The sequence below is a fragment of the Anser anser genome (assembly GCF_964211835.1).
Source record: "Anser anser genome assembly, chromosome: 10".
Taxonomy (NCBI): domain Eukaryota; kingdom Metazoa; phylum Chordata; class Aves; order Anseriformes; family Anatidae; genus Anser; species Anser anser.
In genome coordinates this window covers 6,585,286-6,603,722 of record NC_139730.1, presented here as the reverse complement: position 1 = coordinate 6,603,722, position 18,437 = coordinate 6,585,286, and the positions used below count along the sequence as shown (strand labels likewise).

The 18,437-nt window shown below is 50.5% G+C and overlaps 1 protein-coding gene across 16 annotated transcripts in view; it reads left to right on the top strand.

Moving 5' to 3' along the window:
• CHD2 (chromodomain helicase DNA binding protein 2) overlaps window positions 1–18,437 on the top strand; it is a 97,115-nt gene that overhangs the window by 45,057 nt on the left and 33,621 nt on the right. For 14 of the 16 annotated variants that reach the window (XM_083849864.1, XM_083849865.1, XM_083849859.1 and 11 more), the window contains 2 exons: window positions 11,020–11,239; window positions 13,954–14,040. The exons of 1 other annotated variant lie outside the window; for it this stretch is intronic. In XM_083849864.1, coding sequence (XP_083705990.1) covers window positions 11,020–11,239; window positions 13,954–14,040 — 307 coding nt within the window. Of the gene's footprint in view, window positions 1–11,019; window positions 11,240–13,953; window positions 14,041–14,907; window positions 15,032–18,437 lie in introns of all 16 variants that reach the window. One more of the 16 variants, XM_083849860.1, reaches the window with a different exon arrangement.

The following is an 18,437-nucleotide window of genomic DNA, read 5'->3' as shown; positions in this document are numbered from 1 at the left end:
ATCAGAATGCCTCTGAGAATTGTCCTGGAGCAGGTGATTGTTCCTGGGGGACAGCTGATGTGAACTCTTCAGCCTGTAAGCTGAGGAGTGAGCTTTCTGGTGCCTCTCGGGGGAACAGCAGCACCTGCCCTTTGTGTTCTGGCACTGCCCACAGCACTGGTCTGCCCCGGGGGAAGTGCTTTATCTCATGGGACTTTCTCCACCTAGGCTAAAAGTTGGGATGCAGCACTTCAGTGCCCACTGCCCGTGTGTATGGGACATGCGTGAAACAGCACCGAACACAACCTTGGTGTGTTTTCTAGCATCTTCTTCGTTGCTTTTCCTAAATGGCAGGCTCTTTGAGAGGAGATGTTCCCAGCACACCCCTGATGAGAGCTGCAGAAGCAGAAGGCGGGCAGGGGTCCCGTGAAGCCAGCCAGGCGTGAGCACTGATGGGCACAGCAGGCAGCAGCTGCCTGGCGTGCTGCTCCGCCTCAGCCTGCCCTTGTTGAGGTGGCAGTGCTGCAGGAACAGCTTGCCACAAGACGTGCGGCCGCACTTGGGCTTCTTTCACTATTTTGGGGCAGAAAACGAACAAAATATTACAGAGGGCCAGGCGTCGGGTCGAAGGGGTGCCTTCGACTGACAAGGCTCGGGCGCTCCTCAGCGGGTGCCTCAGGCTTCTCCCCGCCGCCCGCTCCCCGCGCGCGCGGCAGCCATTTTATGGCGGTGCGGCCACACAGCGCGGAGCGGGCTGCGAGCGGCAACAACGCCGCCGGGCACCGGCCCCCCTCGGCTCCCCGCTGCCCGGGGGGACGGGAGGGGCTCGGCGCTGCCCCCTCGGGAACGTCCCCGCCGCTTTCACGGAGCGGGGGGCTCGGGGCAAGGCAGCGCCTTGGTGCGGGGCCAGGCGAGTCACAAAATGGCTGTTCTTTGTGCCGCAGCGCTGACAGGCAGGCACACTGCGGCGCTCCGCGCGCTCCGCCGCCAGCAGGAAGCTGCTGAGGGGAGGCGGGGGGGGGGGGGGGGGTTCAAAGGCCGGCTGCTGCGCCGCGGCGGCCGCCATTGGCTGCGCGCTCAGCCGCCGCCGGCGGCCCCGTGTGGAGGCTGCGCCCCGCGCTGCGCATGCTGGGTACGCCGAGTGCGCCGCCTGCGCTGTTAGCGTTGAGCCCGCCGGGGGCGCGCCGTGCGCCGGCTGCGCAAACTGCGTGGCGTACGCTGAGTGCGTTGTCTGTGAGGTGTGGGCTGCGCGGCAGCCGGCTTCCCTTGCTTCCCCTCGCCTGGCGGGCTTTTAGATTTCTTTTTTTTTTCCTTTATTTTTTAAATTTTTAATAGACTAACGGCTATTTTCGGAAGCGAGTGGGTGACTTGAAAACGAGCGGAGCTATTTTTGGTGCCGCTTTTTTTTTTTTCCTTTTTAACTTGAAAGTGATTACAGAATATAACATTTAACTTGAAAGGAATTATAGAATATAACATTCCTGAAACATTTGGCCCCTTTTTTAAATATATATATACCATTATGGCTTTCAGCATCCTTAAATCACCAAAATTCTTCCTTCAGCACGCATTTTGCAACTGATTTTATGCAAGCTGAGTGGAAACATTAACCGTGTTTATTAAAATATCTCTAAATGGGGCTTTCAGCTCTTCCTCCTCTGCTAAGTTGCTGGGTAGCTGCTGTGGCCGCCCTGCTGCACCCTGCCTTTCAGTTTCACTTGCACTGGTGCATTCTTTAATGAGGTTTTTTTTTTTCCCTCCCCCCTCTCCTGTTCGAGCTTTAACCCTTTATGAAGCTGTCAGGAGGCTTTTTTTGAAAAGGGAAAATGCTTGATCAGTGGAGGGGACAAAAGGACCAATGTGCGAGGAATTCATCCGAATGGCGATGTAAGCCCTGTGGCGCACAAAAGAGATTGTTCTTGTTTTGCTTTGTGACTTCTGCTTCACATTACCCTCTCAAAGGAAATGGCTCATCCAATTACAAACGCACGATTCCCAGACTTAAAACTTCTCTGTTTCCTGTTCTGTGATTGCTGCCAGCAATGGATGCTGTATGCAGTGCTATAAAAAAAGCTCACCAACTGCAAGGAGCTGCACTTAGCTGGATTCTCATCTCTTCTGCGTTGTGTCCTTCAGTTAACCATCCTAAGCTAATTAATCAAATTTTGTGTGTTCTCTAAACGCACGACTATTTTTCTGAATAAAAGCGGAAAGCCAGGATTAAAGAATTCACTTGGGTAATTCCACAGCCCTACAAGAACGCTCCTGTAGCACGCAGCGTGCGCTTCTGCCAGAGCGCTGCCGTGCTGGGGCACACGTGCAGGCACAGTGTCCTCCCACCTGCACTGCCCCGTGCCTTCAGCCTCCAGAGCCTCCCCGGCCGAGATCCTGGTCGGTGCCTGTTCTGCTCCCCTTTGGGTTGGTGTTTCACCTGCTGCACCCTGAGGGCAGCAGTTGCTCATCTGCACCTTCCCCCATTTCCTACACGGGCTGACCCTGAACTCTCCCACGGCTCGGGGAGGAACAATTTCACGTTGCAGCGCCACGGGGTCACACCCGGAGCGCGTGTAGGGGTGGCACAAGGACAATGTGGTGTCTCCCGTGTGTGCCTTGGGAGCAGTGTGGCTTTCGGCATTTCGCCTAGAATAGCCACACTTGGATTTTACATTAAATTCAGAGCACAAATGTTTTTTTTTAAAGTTAAAGTGAGTTCCAATTATGTACCTGGCACTGTGAGCAAGCAGGTAGTCCCTGAACTGACACTTCTGATGCCATGGCCTTGCTGTTTTTGAACTCCAGGCATTGACAGTAAGCCCTCTTTGGGTGGGTGGCTTTGGCATCTTAGGCTGAAATTGCATCTGATACGTACCCTGGAGGTGTGTATATCCACTGTGCCTTGTTCTGTGTCGCAGGCATCGGTTCCAGTAGGAATTGCGCAGCTAATCCTCAACAGGCTGTTGAGTTCTGAAGACCAAGAAACACTCCTCAATCTCTTGTTGCCCATAGCTAAAATCCAGTTCAGAGAGATGATAATGGATGGAGAAAGGCTCTGTTCTGCATTATCTCCCCTCTCCTTCAAGGAAAATAAATACAAACAGTGCAGCACTGGGGGAGGGGATAGCCTGGATTACAGTAATTAGATATAAGCAGCCTTCTAGCAAAGGATATACTGCCCTACTGACATGGTGTCTTACATAAATTCTTCTGGTGTATTTTTATGAAAAGATGTGTGCTGAAATGCCATTTGAAGAGCCTCTTCCAACAGGCGCTGGAGAACTTGTAAAGACTGCCTTTATATCCTGCAAAGGATCCTTGAAAGGAAAGCAAAAACGACTAGATGAAAAATTCATGTCTGGTGGCTTGCAATGAAGCTTCTGTAAGTCTGTCACGCTGCTAATGCCTCCTTTTCTTGAAGCAGGGAGTGTATTTTGGGTATAAGAAGAAGCAAAATGTTGATGAGTCTTTCCAAATGTGCAGTAGCTTTTATTACATCACTGCTTGTGCAGCGCTGCTACAAAATTATAATTTTCAATATATGGTTTGCTTTATATTTACATGTGGGCTGAGGATCGTCTTTGCTGCGGTGTATGTATTTGTCTGACCTTGGCTAGGTCAAGGTTAAAAAAATAAAATGTTTGAAACAGTCTATCTCAGCTTCTCGCCTGGTATTGTGCTGGTAACTGCTCACATGGCGTTTCGCCTTGGCAGGGCTCCTGAGGAGCGTGTTTGCCAAGCACTGGGAGCTTTGCAGCTTGCAGTGCTGCTCAACGCTTCGTTGCTCGTGAACCTCTACCCCAGCCATGAACAAGTGTGTTGCAATGTCAAGAATCCCGACTCCAGGACACCTAGCTCCTTAGAAAAAAGTTATGTTGTAACTATTGCTGTTTCTTGCAAGTTTTGTTCCTAGGTGTGGATGATTCAGTGTAATCCCTGATTATTAATTACAGGGGTCATTTATGTCTCTTTCATGGGGAGGAGCCTCTGCTCTTAACTGGAGTTGCCACTGACAGGAGAGCTTTGAATGCCATGCGCCTGCTCTCTGTGGAGGGGAGGCTTAATGCCGAGCCTTACATCTGTTGGCTGAAGGCAGCTTTTAGGAGTCCCTTGGAATGCAGCTCTCAGGCTGGGTCAAGTTCCTTTCATCTGGAATCAGAAAGGAATTTGTGCCTCTGTGTATTCGTCACTGATTTTGGGGTTCCAAATTTCCGTATTATTGCACTTCTTTCATCTGTTATTTCTCAACTTAAATTTGTGATTGATAAAAGGAGGGGGGAAGCAAGAAGAAAAAAAACAATGCAAAACCCGTACTGTACTAATTTAAACGTAACTCGTGTGCACTGCGGCCTCCCTGCAGTATATCTGGATGTTTTTTACATGTGGCTGTGTGCAGTTCCCTTTGTGCTAGCCCACCCCTGGCGTGACAACGCAGAAGCTGGAGTGGCAGAGGGGCTTGGTGAGTTTACCCCTGCTCCTTCGCTCAGCCTTACCGAAAAACGTGGGCGCCTTTTGGCCCTGGAGCGGAGGTGCTCAGTGCGGTTTGGAGGCAGCTCGGAGAGTTACGATGTCCCTCTGCCTTCCTGGGGAGGGGGAGTCCTCCTTTTCAAAACCCTGAGAGCTGCAATTGTACTTCCCTTTCGGTGCTGGGAAGGGGAAGGATGCTGCCTTTGGAACTTCTCAATGGCACTCCTTAATCAAGCAGACAGGTTTTGACTCCTTTTGTCGCTGTGCTGAGGTTTTTTTTTCTTTTCCCACTACACATCCCAGGCATTTTCAGCCTCTGGCTCAAAGATCAGAGAGCAAGAGAGCCTGCTCTCCCGCTCATGAATGAACTGCTACTTTTGCTTTATCATGCAAGCATAATGTGGTGTCTTTGTAGTGTGGGGAAGAAAAAAAAACTTTTGGAAAATACTTGGCATTCAAGATAGCCCCGTGTGCTTTACAGGGAGCTGCAGCAGAGCCGGGATGGATATATTTAGCTCGCTATGCGCTCAGGATTGCTTTGCCTTTGGCATTTGGGAGTCCTGCGCTGGAGCAAATAGCGGTGGCCAGAATGTGAGCGAGTTCCCTCTGCCTCCTCCCCTTCCTGTGCTTTGAGCCAGGCTGGCAAGGGGCACGGCCCAATTCAGATGGATATTTGGATAGGATACCTGCTGGGTGCATAATCCCCCGGTTGTTACAGTAGCTACGTGGCCTATTGTGCCTAGTGCTGCGTAAAGGTAATTAACGCCCACCTTCTGCAAGCAGGGTTTGCAGTCACACGTGGAAAATGTGTGTGTTTTCCATGGTAACTCTTTTCACTTGCCAATTTAAGAACAAAAGTTGCTCGTCACTGAAAGGTTGAGGAAATAGTTTTCTACCCCCAACTCCCTCCCCTTTTCATCTGTCTTTTGAAGGATGCATTGGTCATCTGGCAGGGGTAACCCTATATATAATATATATTCCTGGGACAGTTTGTTCTGCCCCATGAAAGCCTGTGTAGGTTTTGCTGAAATATATTGTGAATATTCAGAGGTGTTCGAGACTTTCTTCTAAACCCTGTGAAGAGCCTCTCTGTGTTTACTATATTCTAGTTTAAATTCCTGCCTTGAAGCAAGATCATTCGTGGAGCTGGAAACAGGGTACTGGTAGCAGAGTCATGGGAATTTTTTTCTTCTCTCCCTTCCCCCATTTCTATTTTTGCCTGCAGGAAATGAGTTAAGAAAAGCTCATCATTGACTAACCCGAGTTAGGAAAAACTCCTCATTGACTAACCCATCTCAACTCATCACCAAGAAAATCTGTGCCTTAGGAGGCAGGCAAACACCCATCACTCTTAATAGACTTTCAGAGTCTGAAGGGAGCTCAAAAAGTGTTTTTTCTGAAGTGTCACAGGTCCAGTGTCATTCACTTAGCTCTCCTACGAGCTCCATGCACTGTCTCCGCGTCCGTGGCTGTGCTTACTGAAGCATTTGCTCGTGTTCCTGGTTTTTGTTCTCTTCCCCAAGACAAGGGATAGATCCCGTGGAGATCGTCTCGTTCCTGTGCTGCATGCTTTATCCCTTATCCTTTATATCACTTCCATCAAGTGACTTACAGCCACAGTCTTGTGTTGCTCTCCATGGCTAGAGGTGAGATCGACATGGTTTGATATATATATTTTTTTTTACAGCTACTGTGTGTCTTGGATGCATGCATCAGCGTGAACTGATGATGCTTGTTTTTATTTTCAGGGTCTGTAGGCGTAGTGTGTATGTTTGTATATAATAGGGAACATCATATTTATAGACCAAATGTTCAGGGGAAACGTTCAAAAGAAAACAGCAACACGGGATCCAGTTCAGTCAGTGCATCTTCTATGATTTGTCACGTCCCTTTGCCTTCACAGCCACTTGCGTGTAGGTCACTTTTGGAAAACACACCTGTTTAAACAGTTTTGAGTCGGTGGCCTGCACGGTCTTTGCTGCTGTGTGCTTTGGAGTAAATCCAGGGTCGCTTCCATGACCGGGTACCACTGGTGGGTGGGTGATGCTGGCAGCCCTCGCTGGAGATGTACAAGGGGGCGAGAAAACCGCTCCTGGTGGTAGCACTGGACCTGACGGATGCGCCTGGTGTGGAGAAGACGTCCTGCTGGCTTCGGGGCAGCTCCACCACCAGGTTACGCAGCAGCGGGGCCGGTGGGCTCACCCGCAGAGGTGGTCCGGCCCGCAGTTCCAGAACGCGGCCCCAACGGCTGTGTTGGCATCGGGTTGCTGCGGAGCTGGAATGCCACCAGTAGGACCGCTCGGCTCTGCCGGATGCAGGTGGTGAGGAGCCAGGCGTAGCCAAACTGCTCATCTGGCTCATTGCTGCCCAAAACCGGGGTCTCGCTGGCCCCTTTCTCCGCGGTGCTACCGAGCACGGTGTAGCGCCGCTGGTCTGTAAGGGCTTGGCTCTGCCGTTACTCACCAAGCCGGCACAGACTTCGTTCGTCGTTTTCTGGGCTCGTCCTCTTGTGTGGTGCCAAGTTCAGGTGGCTCATGGAGGCACCCAGTGCCCCGGCTTCTGCTGTCGCAGGCAAAAGGTGAGTGGGGACGTGGGCTGCAGGGCGTGGGGTGGGAGAGGAGGGGAGCGGGTGCCCCCGGGTCCGTGCGTTGGTGGCAGCGAGCTGACGTGGAGCTGGGCCTCCGCTGTCTGTGGGGCACGCGAAGCTCTGCTCAGCACCAGGGTTAAGCGAATGTTTGCCTGCGGGGAACGATAAACTTTGCTTCTGACGTTATCCGGCTCTGGGAGCCCGTGCCAAAGACCATTTTGAGCCTGCGCTGGGTTCCAGCTCAGCTCGCAGAGCAAAGCCCAGCGGAACTTTGCTGTTTGGATTCAAACTTGTTTAGAATCAAACCGGTGATGTGGCGCGTCCGTACCGATCCTTAAAGTTAGGAGGTGCTCGCCTTGTGGGAGGACCTGCAGCCATTAATCCTCCTTTCTGCCCCTGGCTGAATTCAAGCTCTGTCCATCGAAAGCTGAATTTTGAAGTCAGGGCAGAATGGTGCCAGTGAGAGCCCTTCCCGTGGCAGCTCTTGACTCCAGAAATGTGTTGGGTCACTGCTGAGAGACGTCAGCTTGCCTTGCGCCTTCTGAAAGCATCCACTGTTTGTTCTCCTTGAGAGCTTATAAAACATTTTGTTGCTGTTAGCAAAGATGATCCCCTGTAAAATGAAGTCATGGTGCTCAGATGTGAAATATTAAACGCTAACATAGGAGGCTTGAGACATGCTGTAATTGCCTTGTAAACTTAGATGCCTGATTGTAAAAGGTCTTATCATTGCTGTTCAGCTACTTATTTCTTGGAAGGAATGTGTCCTTGGTAAGGGATGATTTTTTCTTTTTTTTTTCTGTTTTTTTCTTTTTTTCTGTTTTTTCTGTTTTTTTCTTTTTTTTTTTCTTCCATCAAGTCAGGAGCAGATTCTTAATTAAAACAGAATTACAGCCTAAAGTAATTCCTGGAAACCATGGGAGCGTGTTTTGCTGAGCATTAGCAGATCTCAGTTTTTATGGGAGTTTCTCGCTTTAAGGGAGTTACCAACGATCCAGCTGTAGTTTTGATGTTCGTGGGTGTTTTTCTCTACTGAATCGGAAGGGTGTTGGACTGCCTGAAGAGGGATTTTGAGACAATTAATTATAGCTTATCCCCCAGTTATAGTTTAATTGTGAGTAGGCCTCTTTTGGATGTTAACTTAGGGATATTAAAGCAGGGCATATCCCAAAACTAGTGTGGAAAAGAGGCCTAAATCTCCAGGTATGTACAAAGGCAAGGCCTGATTTGACACGTCACGTTGTGAAGCCCTTACACTTTATTGGCAGGTGGAAGCACCTCCTGATTGTCTGGGTGGTATTTAGAAAGGATTATTTTACAGAATTGGCTTTTTCTTTTATTCTAGCACTTTAATATAGAAATAAGGGCAAGGATGTATCCTTTTGCCTTGATAAAGGGATTTCAAAGTCTTTTTAAAAATTATTTGCGAGAGCCTTGGAAAGGAAGTGGCGTTTCTCGTCTGCACTAGGGCAGGCACGTGCATACCTGGGCACCAGCTGTGTACCTCATCTGCGCCTTCCTCGTCAGACAACGCTGTTCACATCAAGAAAAAAATAATGGTGTCCCGATAACGTGGCTAACACGCGGGAATAGTGGCTAGTCATGTGTACAAAGGTTGTCCCTGTATCTTTGTCATAAAGTTTAGGGCCTTGAGAAAGAAGTTGCTCCAGAGGCCAGCGCTCACTGCTCTGCCTTCACACAAGTACTGCCTAGGCCCTGTTTTAATTCCTTCCAGCTCTTGCCCATAAATGTGACTGAAGAAAAGTATTTTCCTTTCCTGTGTCCCCGTGGGACATCGGATGCCAACTTAGTTTGTCCCAAGCCTGGTGTTGCCTCTTGGTGCCGTGACACTGGAGGTTTGGCTGCCTCCGGGTGCCCTCTCAGGAGGTCAGGGCCCTGTGGGTGGCTCTGTGGGACGTGTCCTGCTGAGCCCTGCCCATGGAAACCGCCTGTCCCTGGCGTATTGTTTCCTTGAATGCTGTGGTGATGTTTCCTGACAAAAATCCCTCGCTTTTCTTGAAAAAAAAAAAAAAACCACCACTGGATCTTCGAAAAATTTCCAGCGAAGAAGTTTCAACACTTCTTGGAAGCAGGCCGCGTTCCAGGGCTGTGGCTGAGCAGATGTTGGGAGATTTGTGGCTGCGTTTGTGAGGGCCAGGGTGAGCTGCAGGAGGGCAGGCGGGGAGCCGTGAGGCCCTGGCAGCGGGCAGGGGCAAATGGCGAGGAAAGGATGGGAGCTGGGTGGTACGGGGCTGTGGTGGCTGCTTGTGGACCTGCTCGATGGTCCTGCTCGATGGTCCCATCCTTCTGGGAAGGAGCCATGCGACACCCCCATCCCTGTCAAAACTGAACCGGAACAATGAAACCAGCGATCATCAGTGACTATACATCCTCATCTCTGCTGAAAAGTCTCCGTTTCTCTCCCTTTTGACGTTTTTGCCCACAGCTCTTTTGTATTTTCCTTCCCCTCCCCTTTCTGCAAATGCTGAGCTCTTCCATTCCAGGGCACGCGAGCAAAACCAGAGCAAACAGCCACCAGAGCGATGAAACCCTAAGATGGTGGAAGAGGGATGGCTGTGAAATGGCGGCTGGGAGCTTGGCCGCGCGCCCTGCGCTGGAGGGATTTCTGCAGGAGGCTCCCGCCGCGCTCGGCTGCTGCCCTCTGCCCGCTCCGTCGGAGAAAGCAGCCGCAGCTCTGCCGGGGCGGCAGGGAGGCCCCGCTGCATCTCCCAGCAACTCTCATCATTCCCAGCCGACAGCGGGCAGCTTCTTTCCGCGCTGGGAATGAGCCCTGTTTGCACGTGGATGTGTGTGCGGACACTAGCTGGCTGTGTCTAGTGATGCCTCTAAAGCATACATTGATTTCTGCTTGTTTTGTCTTCATTGAATGATATCTGTGCTTTATTATATATATATTTTTGTCCTTGTATTTTTTTTCCTGAATCATGAAATCCAAGCAGAGCTTTCAATGTATCTCGTTACTTCTGTAGCTGTACAAAAGGAGACACATTAAAAAACCCGCTTTCCCTCTGCAAAGTTTTTCTGACTCTTTTTTCATGATGTTATATTTGCAACAAACTCTTAAACGTAATGAAAGCATTTAGCTGCAGATAAGAGCTGACTTGGAAAGAGATGCTCCTTGTTCAAGAAGTTTGCAGTCTTATTATTGTCACACTGCCTTTTAGCTTGTGTAACACTGCCTTACTAGCAAGTGTGTTATATGTTGTAAGGAATTTTCTATTTTCTTAAATTGGATTTTAAATTTAAAAAAAAAAAAAAGAAAAAAGATTGTGATTTGGGAGAGATTGGACAAAGGTATTTGAGAAATTGGGCCACCTGAAAAAACTTGGCCTCTCTGTTTTTTTGTTTTGTTAAGGAGCCTGCATTTAAGTGGATGTTCTGTGTATTAACCCATTTTGATGTAAACCAAAAGGAAAAAAGCACCTATTTAACGTTCTGCTCTCCTCTTACTGGGTGCTCTGAGCAATGCAGTCTCCACAGCATTGATGTAACCTGTAAACAGAGCTCTCCCAGCCACGTGCTGTAAAAGTGCTTCTCCACCGCTAAATTTACTCTTTTTGAAGGAATGTGACATTTACCAATACACAATATAATGCGTACAATGTTTGGTGCTGGCCTCTTTCAGAAATTGGATGTTGGATTTTTGAACCCCTGGGTGTACCAGGCTGTAGAGGAGAGCCACGCCAGCGCTACTGCTCATCTTCAGTGCTACCAGGTGGCCTCCGAATTTGCTCTTGCTCGCTCTGAGCAAGCCAGATCGTCCCCGGAGGACCGGTGGTTTTGAGCAGGGCAGTGGTTTGGAGCTTGTACTGTCACCTGGGCATTCAACAGCTGGCCATGCAGTTCACACTCGTGTTTAGGCTATTCCAAGCCTACCGTTGTGGCTTGGATGGGGCTCAGGTTTGCTCGCTGCATATTTTGAAGCTGTGACAGTACAGTTAAAATGTAATCTCTTCTCTCTCTACCATCAGTCACTCGGCATCCGAAGAAGCCTCTGGCTCTGACTCTGCAAGCCAGTCTGAAAGCGAGCAGGGCAGCGAGCAGGGCAGCGAGTCAAACAGCAGCTCGGAGTCCTCTGAGAGTCAGTCTGAATCCGAAAGTGAATCAACGGGTTCGAAATCCCAGCAGACCCCTCCTGAAACCAAAGAAAAACCGGCCTCTAAGAAGGAAAGGATAGCAGATGTTAAAAAGGTATTGCCCCTGGTGCTCTGCAGAGCCGTGTTACCCCTGTACCCACCACGAACGGGCAGGACACAGGATGTTTAACCAAGCTCTTTGCCTTCCCTGCCACTTGGCCAGCCTCAGTTGCACGTTGCCCAAGCAGCCTCCCCCCTCTGGTGTCCCCAAGCCCCTCGCTGGCCATTCGGTATGTGTGCATGGCCCCATGTCATCCTGGTGAGCAGGAGACTGTGCACTTGCTGTGACAACCCTTTGGGCACTAGACAGGTAGAAAACGAGGCGCAAATGCCTGTCATCAATAAGTGACCCTCTCGTTTCATCCTTTCCCTCCATCCTTCCACTCCTCTCTTCTGTCTCTTCTTCCTTTAGAAGCAGTAAAGCTTCCCGTGGGACATAGCCAGGAGAATGTCTAGGATTTGGGCCACTTTGGTTTGTTTCCATCACTGCCTGCCTCTTTGGAAAAATAAGGGGAAGGAAAAAGAGGACAAAAGGACAAAACAAATTATTTAACTTTCTTATGTCCAGGACAGCTGTTCTCTGCTGTGTTTTTTTTCCACAGCTCCCCTGGCAATCCCTGCCCTACATAGGCAGGTTTGCCTTCCACTTCTGGTTCACAGGAGGAAAAGGGTTTGCAGGTGTCTGATGTGTGCAGTTTGCCCCTGGTTTGTGCTGCACCTCCCCAGCGCAGGAGCTGTGCCTTGGCTGCCTGCTTTACCCAAGAGGCACCCGAATAAGAGACTGGGGTGTGGGGTGAGAAAAAAAAAAACAACCCAAATGCCCATTTGGAGATAGGGACTGGGTGAACTGAGTTTATTGGAGGGAGGAAAGTCAGGTTAGGTCAGTGATACTTTGTGTTGTGGTCTGTGACTGACCTGTTCTTCATAGCTGTGGTTTGCACCTTGCGCAGCTCGTTCACGAGAGGGATTTAATGGGGAAAATTGCTATCTTCGTAAAGAGCAGGAAGGGCAGTGCTTTCAGCCTGTTCCCCACGTACCTGCGAGGGAGAGGTAAAGGATTTGGTTACAGTGCTCGCACTTCTCCCTCTCACCAGTCTCTAGGCTGACTGCCTAGGTCGTGGTAAACCTCCTGTGTTCATACTGGCAAGGAAGGACGCGTTTGTAAGGCCGCTGTGGTAACACAGCATTCACATTTCTGTTTTATTGTTGGTAAATGTGGACTGAAGGAAGCTGCCTTTTCTTCCGTGGGCTGCTAAGAGCACGGCCCTGACAATAAACATTAAAATTACCCCACGAGGGAGCGCATCCATACGCAAGAGGATAATTAGTGTGGATGAAACACGGAAAGGTCAGGACACCCTCTAATAAGGAAAGCCTCTCCCTCCCTTAATTCTGATGCTAATGGGCGTTTTCCTTAGCTGGGTCTAACCTAGGCGTGTTGGTACCTGTTCCCCTTGAATGGCCAATGCAATTAATTATATTATTGTTTATATTGTGTTGCTGTCTAGATACGCCCATGAAGGTGAGGTTCATTTGTGTTAGGTGCTATTCCGATTTGTCATGGGAGTCTGTCCTCCGTCCAAAACCTGTGCCATTTAAAAGATGAAAAGACACATTCTTCAAATGTTTGGGGGAGTATTTGGAATTTTTCTTTGATGTGGGGTAATAAAAAAACCTCTGAATTTCTCTCTCTGCTTTCATGCCTGACAGATAAGCACCTTAGCTATCTGGCCATTGCAATGTTAGCCCATTACTCCTTCAAGAGAAGCAGAGAAAGTGCCAGACTGCAGCCTCGCGTTCATCATGCTCAGTCCCAAGTCACTGCTGCATCTGGCAGCCCATTTTGATTTGTTTTTCCTGCCAGGGGCTTGCAGAGATGCTTGAGGACTGGAGGGAGGAGAAGCAGAAGGACAGTAAATAGGTTTAGAAAACTGTGAAAGGATAAACTGTGCTGAGGGACAAGGCAGAGGGACTGTTGTAGGTGTCTGGGAGGCATGGCAGGGATTTGCATCGGCCCTGTAAAGCTTCTGATGTTCTGTGTCACCAGCACAGGCACATTTAAACCCATCAGCCCATCAGTTCTGGTCTCCCCCTTCTCCTCCTGTCTATCCAGAGAGAACAAACGCATGCTTTTGTACGTAGCTTATTAAACTGCTACGGGGCCTGGTTATAGCAAATAGAGCGCAACCATTCCCAGTAACCGTGTGTCCTGCGCTGCCAAACGGCGTTTGCATCAGTGCCTTCGGGAGAAGAACAGGGTGGTCTGGTCCCTTTGCCATCCAGGATGGGTCACAGGCTTCACGTGTGAAGTTGCTGCTGGGATCTTCTTGCTGCTGGGCCCTTCAGGCAGCTGGTGAGGTTTTCTCTACAGAAGGGAATGGGGAGGGCTGTTTGTGAGAGTGCCTCATCCTTTTGCGTAGGTTCGTTCATTCCACCTGCAAGGAGTTGCCTCCTGTTGCTTGCAGAGCCTCAATGCCCTGTCCTTCAGCCTAAACATGTTGGAAAGTGTTTTCTATCTTGTGGGAAAGAAGGACCGCTATAAAGATAATGCTGTGATAAATCATGTGCTTTAAAGTATTACTAAATAGCCCCAAATAACCATGATCTGTTTCAGTCAGGTTTTATAAGTGTCCTTCTGCTGGTTACTGCTATCAAAATTCCCTAATGGCTCTATGTTGATTTTTTTTTAACGTTGACCATCAAACCTCTCTAAAATGTCAGAAATAACTGGGGTGAAGCAGGCCTTCTGATGGTCTGTTTATTTTGCAGATGTGGGAAGAATATCCTGATGTTTATGGGGTTAGGAGGTCAAACCGAAGCAGACAAGAACCATCGCGATTTAATATAAAAGATGAGGTAAGAAAAAAAAAAAAAAGAAAAGGTGAGGGACTATTGAACACTTAAAAACAACCAAACCATGTCTGCATGGTCTCGTAAACACTGAGTCCTAGCCTGGTTTGCGGATTTGGAGTGCACAGCTAAGGTCCTGGTCCTGCACATGGATGCGTGTGGCCCCAGGGCTCCGAAATCGGTGGGGCACTGCTGGGCTGAGCTCTGCAGGCACCGCTCTGGGTGCTGGCGTGGGGCGTAACGCGAGTCGTGCTCTGCCGTAAAAACGTACTGGAAAACACAAAACCACAACGTACTTCCAACCAGGAATAAAGGAAAGTGCCCCGAAACAACTCGCAGCAATAAAGCAGGCGTTGCTGCCCATCCCGGGACGGATCGTGCTGATAGATGCGTTTGTGTGTGTTCAGCTTTGTGAGCCATCTCTTTTCTTTGGTTGAATATTGGAAGCGTTTTATGCTTCACTTGAAGGTGACAGTCGATAGAGCCTGGCAGACAAACCTTCCAGTTGGTGCTTTCTCAGAGCTTCCTTTTCCCTGAAGACGTAGGAATTAGCTGCTGCCTTCGTTTACATCTAACAGACCTTGCGCGCAGAACTTCTCATCCGCAGACCTTCGGGAAGATTGAGTGGTTATTGAGGAAGGGAAAGAAAGCCAGACTGAAATTAAAGCTCAGGGCTTAGAGTTTGGTCCAAAAGCATGCAGACCAGGCTCTTTGTGCTTCGGCGCCGCAGTTTGCATTCGGACACCCGAGAGGTGCGAGTGTGACGCAGGTCTCCGCCACCGCCCGCCTCCTGTGCTGGACATCCCGCAGGGCAGCAGGTTAGGAAGGGGCTTGCGGCACGTCATTGACTTAGCTTTTGTTTTCCTTTTCAAGTTCGGCAAAGCCCAGGCTCGCTGGCCGCCTCTCTGTGCGATGCCCCGGCGGCACGCACTGTGCTGGCGATGTCACACCCGCCACAGACCTCGGCTGCACCCCCCAGTGCCCGGTAGGGGCTCAGGTAAGTCCCGTCTTTTTTTGTTTTACAATATTACGTGGTTTTGCAAATGTTGTTTTTCTTTTTCGATATCTTTATTTCTTACTACTTAAGGTACGATAAAATTAAAAAAAAAATCTGAGATGCAAAAACTTTGCTATACCACAAAATATTGTAAAAAACAAAAAAACAGTCCTCCCAATGAGCCCACTGCCATCTTTGTGAAAAGGAAAGCAAGAATTAACAAAATTGGACCACCCCATTCCCCCCTCTTTCCCCAAAGCAGTGCTGACTGGTCCCTGTAGGGCAACTCCTTTCTGCAGCAGTCTGGTGGCGGGTGTGACGTGTCGGGAGCACAGTGCTGGGGCCTCGCAGAGAGCAGGAGACGGAAAGCCTTGATGCTGGAAGACCCAAACGCCACGAGGGAGGAGGTAGCATAGCTCGATCCTGCCTGGTGCTGAGTGCTGCTGCAGCTGGCAGGAGCCCGAGGTGCTCGGCACCTCCTAAGATCACCTTCTGCCTTTCAGGGTTAAGCCTGTCGCCAGTGACCTGCTCTTGTCGCTTGCTGCTTGGGACTTCCAGCACAGCATCTGGGAGCTTTTAATCGCCTTCTTCCCTATCGCTTGTCCACGCTGCTCACCACTTGCCTCTGCTGAGCCCACCCGTTTGGGCAGGGTTATTTCCCTGCCTTCTGGGAACTGCCCTGAAGGCATTGGGCACCTCATGGAGGTCTCTGAAGTGTAGTCAGAGGTGGTGGCGACTTCTGATCAATACCCAGGCGTGGGCTGCGAAAGAGCAGGAAGCGAAAGTGCTGCTTTGCATAGGGGCACGGAGCTGCTCGGGGCACTAGGGCTGTCTCCAGGAATAAGAACACACGTGAGTTTTCAGTAAAAACTGTACTTGCCTGTACGGTTTCTTTGCAGTTAATAAATCAGCCTCAGGTTTCAGCAAGGGGAAGCGAGACGTGCAGCGCAGGTGCCTTGCAGAGTGCTCCGGGGCCATCAAGAAACAAACGTGCCCAAAATGGACACAAACTTTTAGCTATAAGGATGGTTTGTGATTAGAATTCGTAGTAAATGGCATGGTGCCTCTGGTGTGTGAAAGAGGGGCCCAGCCATTCCCCAATACTTCTTTTTTTTACCGTTGAAAATAGAAAATGGCCTGCTCATTTGCATTGTGATTAACACTCTGCCTCGCATCTTTGCTGAAAGTTCAGACGTTACCGGTATCGCCAGGAAAGAGAAGTTCAGCACACATCAGAAAACTAAGCTGGCGAGCTGAGAGGCTGCAGCTTTTCTGCAGGCCTCGGGCTCCTGTTAAGCCTGAAATGAGCCAAATCCTTGCTTTGACTTCAGTGTGAGCTACCATCTGGGGCCTTCGTGTCTCTTAGCAGGCAGGGTGAGCCCCAGAGGCCCCCCTGGGCCGTGCCAAGGGGCTGGGGGGGAGGACACCCTTGGAAAATCTGCAGGACCAGATCTTTAAAGCTGCTGCCATCTTGGTGCAACATATGCAGCATCATCATGTCTTGTATGGCACTTCTCCGTGGTGAAATACAGCACAGTTAATCTAGTAAAGCTGCGTGCATTGTAAGAGCTAGGAGAGAAGAAGGAACAAGTTAGACGGGAGGAGCTGGCGAGGCGTGGAGAGGGAGGGCTGATCCCTTCGGCTGGAGGTGGGGAGTGCAGGCAGGAGGAGGCCGGTCCCTAGTCGAGTTGCAAGAGCGGCGCTGGGAACATTTAGGGCACATCAGCAGCGTTTGGTAGGGAAGGGGAGCTAGGGCAGGCCAGTCTTCGTGCAAATCTCCTTCCTCCTTGGCCATTGAGGAAGGGGCAGGCCAAGCCCTGCTCCGCGCCGCAGTGTTCGGGCAGCGCTGGCACCGCAGGCTCCGAGAGCAAGCAGTGCGCACCTGGTATCTCCTGCCGAGCTGCCAAAAACCCCGGTGGCGACCGGGGGCGGACGTTGTCAGCTTAGCTCATGCTGCTCAGGGAGGTGACGTTATTAACGTACGTGTTGCACGCGATTTCCCAACCCGTCTGCTTCCTCCTGAGCGTGGCTGCAGGCAGGCGAGACCTCCGGGAGGTGCTCCCAGCTCCGCGGTTGTCGCCCTGCCTCCCTTCACCCCGCAGGTCACCGCTGGCCAGAGCCCGTGGGCCTGCCTCGACAAAGGGCTGCTGACAGCACCGGCTCCGGCTGTGCTGCGGAGGTGCCGATCTCACCCGTGGGCTGATCTCAGCAAGTCCGCGTCGAGTTTTGCATCCAGGTCTCGAAATGGGGATTTCAGAATTAAGGCATTGCTAATTTTTTTATTTTTTATTTTTTTAATGATTTTATATGAAATGGTAGGAGGCAGCTTTCAGCCACAGCTGGAGCCGGGCAGCCCGGGGTCAGGAAGGCAGACGGAGCCGGGTGAGGAGCGAGAAGTGATGCTGGGGTGGGCGAGGAGCGGCTGAGTCACGGGCACACGGGGTGGGAGCACCGGGCAGGCCACGATGACTCAGGCTGGGGCCAGGCTGCAGCGGAGACAGCTCCGGAGGAGACAGCGGGGACTTTGAGAGACACAGCCGAAGGCAGCCGAGCTAGAGCCACATGTTAGATTTCCGAAGGCAAAGAGGGAAAGATGAGTTCTCGAGATGAGCATCAGCTATGCGGAAACAGCGGCAGAGCAGGAGAGCAGAGGCGTTAGGAAAGCGAACGCTAAAATCTTGAAACGTGGGATTTTGGCAAATGAGTGGAGTTAGTTTCAGAAAGCGGCAAAGGTCGTGTTTGGTTTTCTCCAAATCTCGTCGTCTCTGACGCAGAGCAGGAGAAAAATCAACTGCTCTCTGCTCGGGGTTTGCCAAGAGACAGCAGAAAGTAAACACGCATTGAGGGACGGCTACTGAAAAATATCCCACAGCCGGAATGGCAAAGCAGCACATTTCAGAGAGGAGAAAAGAGATTAAAGGAGGAAAAAGATTAAAAAAAGAAAAGTGAGGACTTTTGAACTGTGCTGTGCTGAAGCTGCGATCTGTGGGAGTGTTTGTGTGAGGGCAGGGCTGCCCGTGCTGTTAGCCGGCCGCTTGCTTCCTGGATGCTTGGACTATGAAACAGGGATCCCGTGCAGTGCAACAGGTGGCGAATGTGTTCGTGTTGGGACACAGTGCTGGAGGTGTTTGTGTGTCACCTAAATCCGGCACAAAACCACCGGGAGATGCAGCTCGTGGTCTGATGTGCCATCCAGTATTCCCGTTCATTTCAATGGAAAGCCAGGCACAAGCCAAAAGGCGGTTTCTGCTGGGGAAAGGGAAGCTGGAAACTGGAAATAAAGGCTGCAAAAATGCAGGGCATGTCTCTTCCCTGCCTCGGCTTCTTAACACTGCAGCTCAGGCCATTTCAGGTGATCTTTGTACGAGCACCTCTCGGCTCGGAGCCGTGTCCCTGTCCCAGGAAC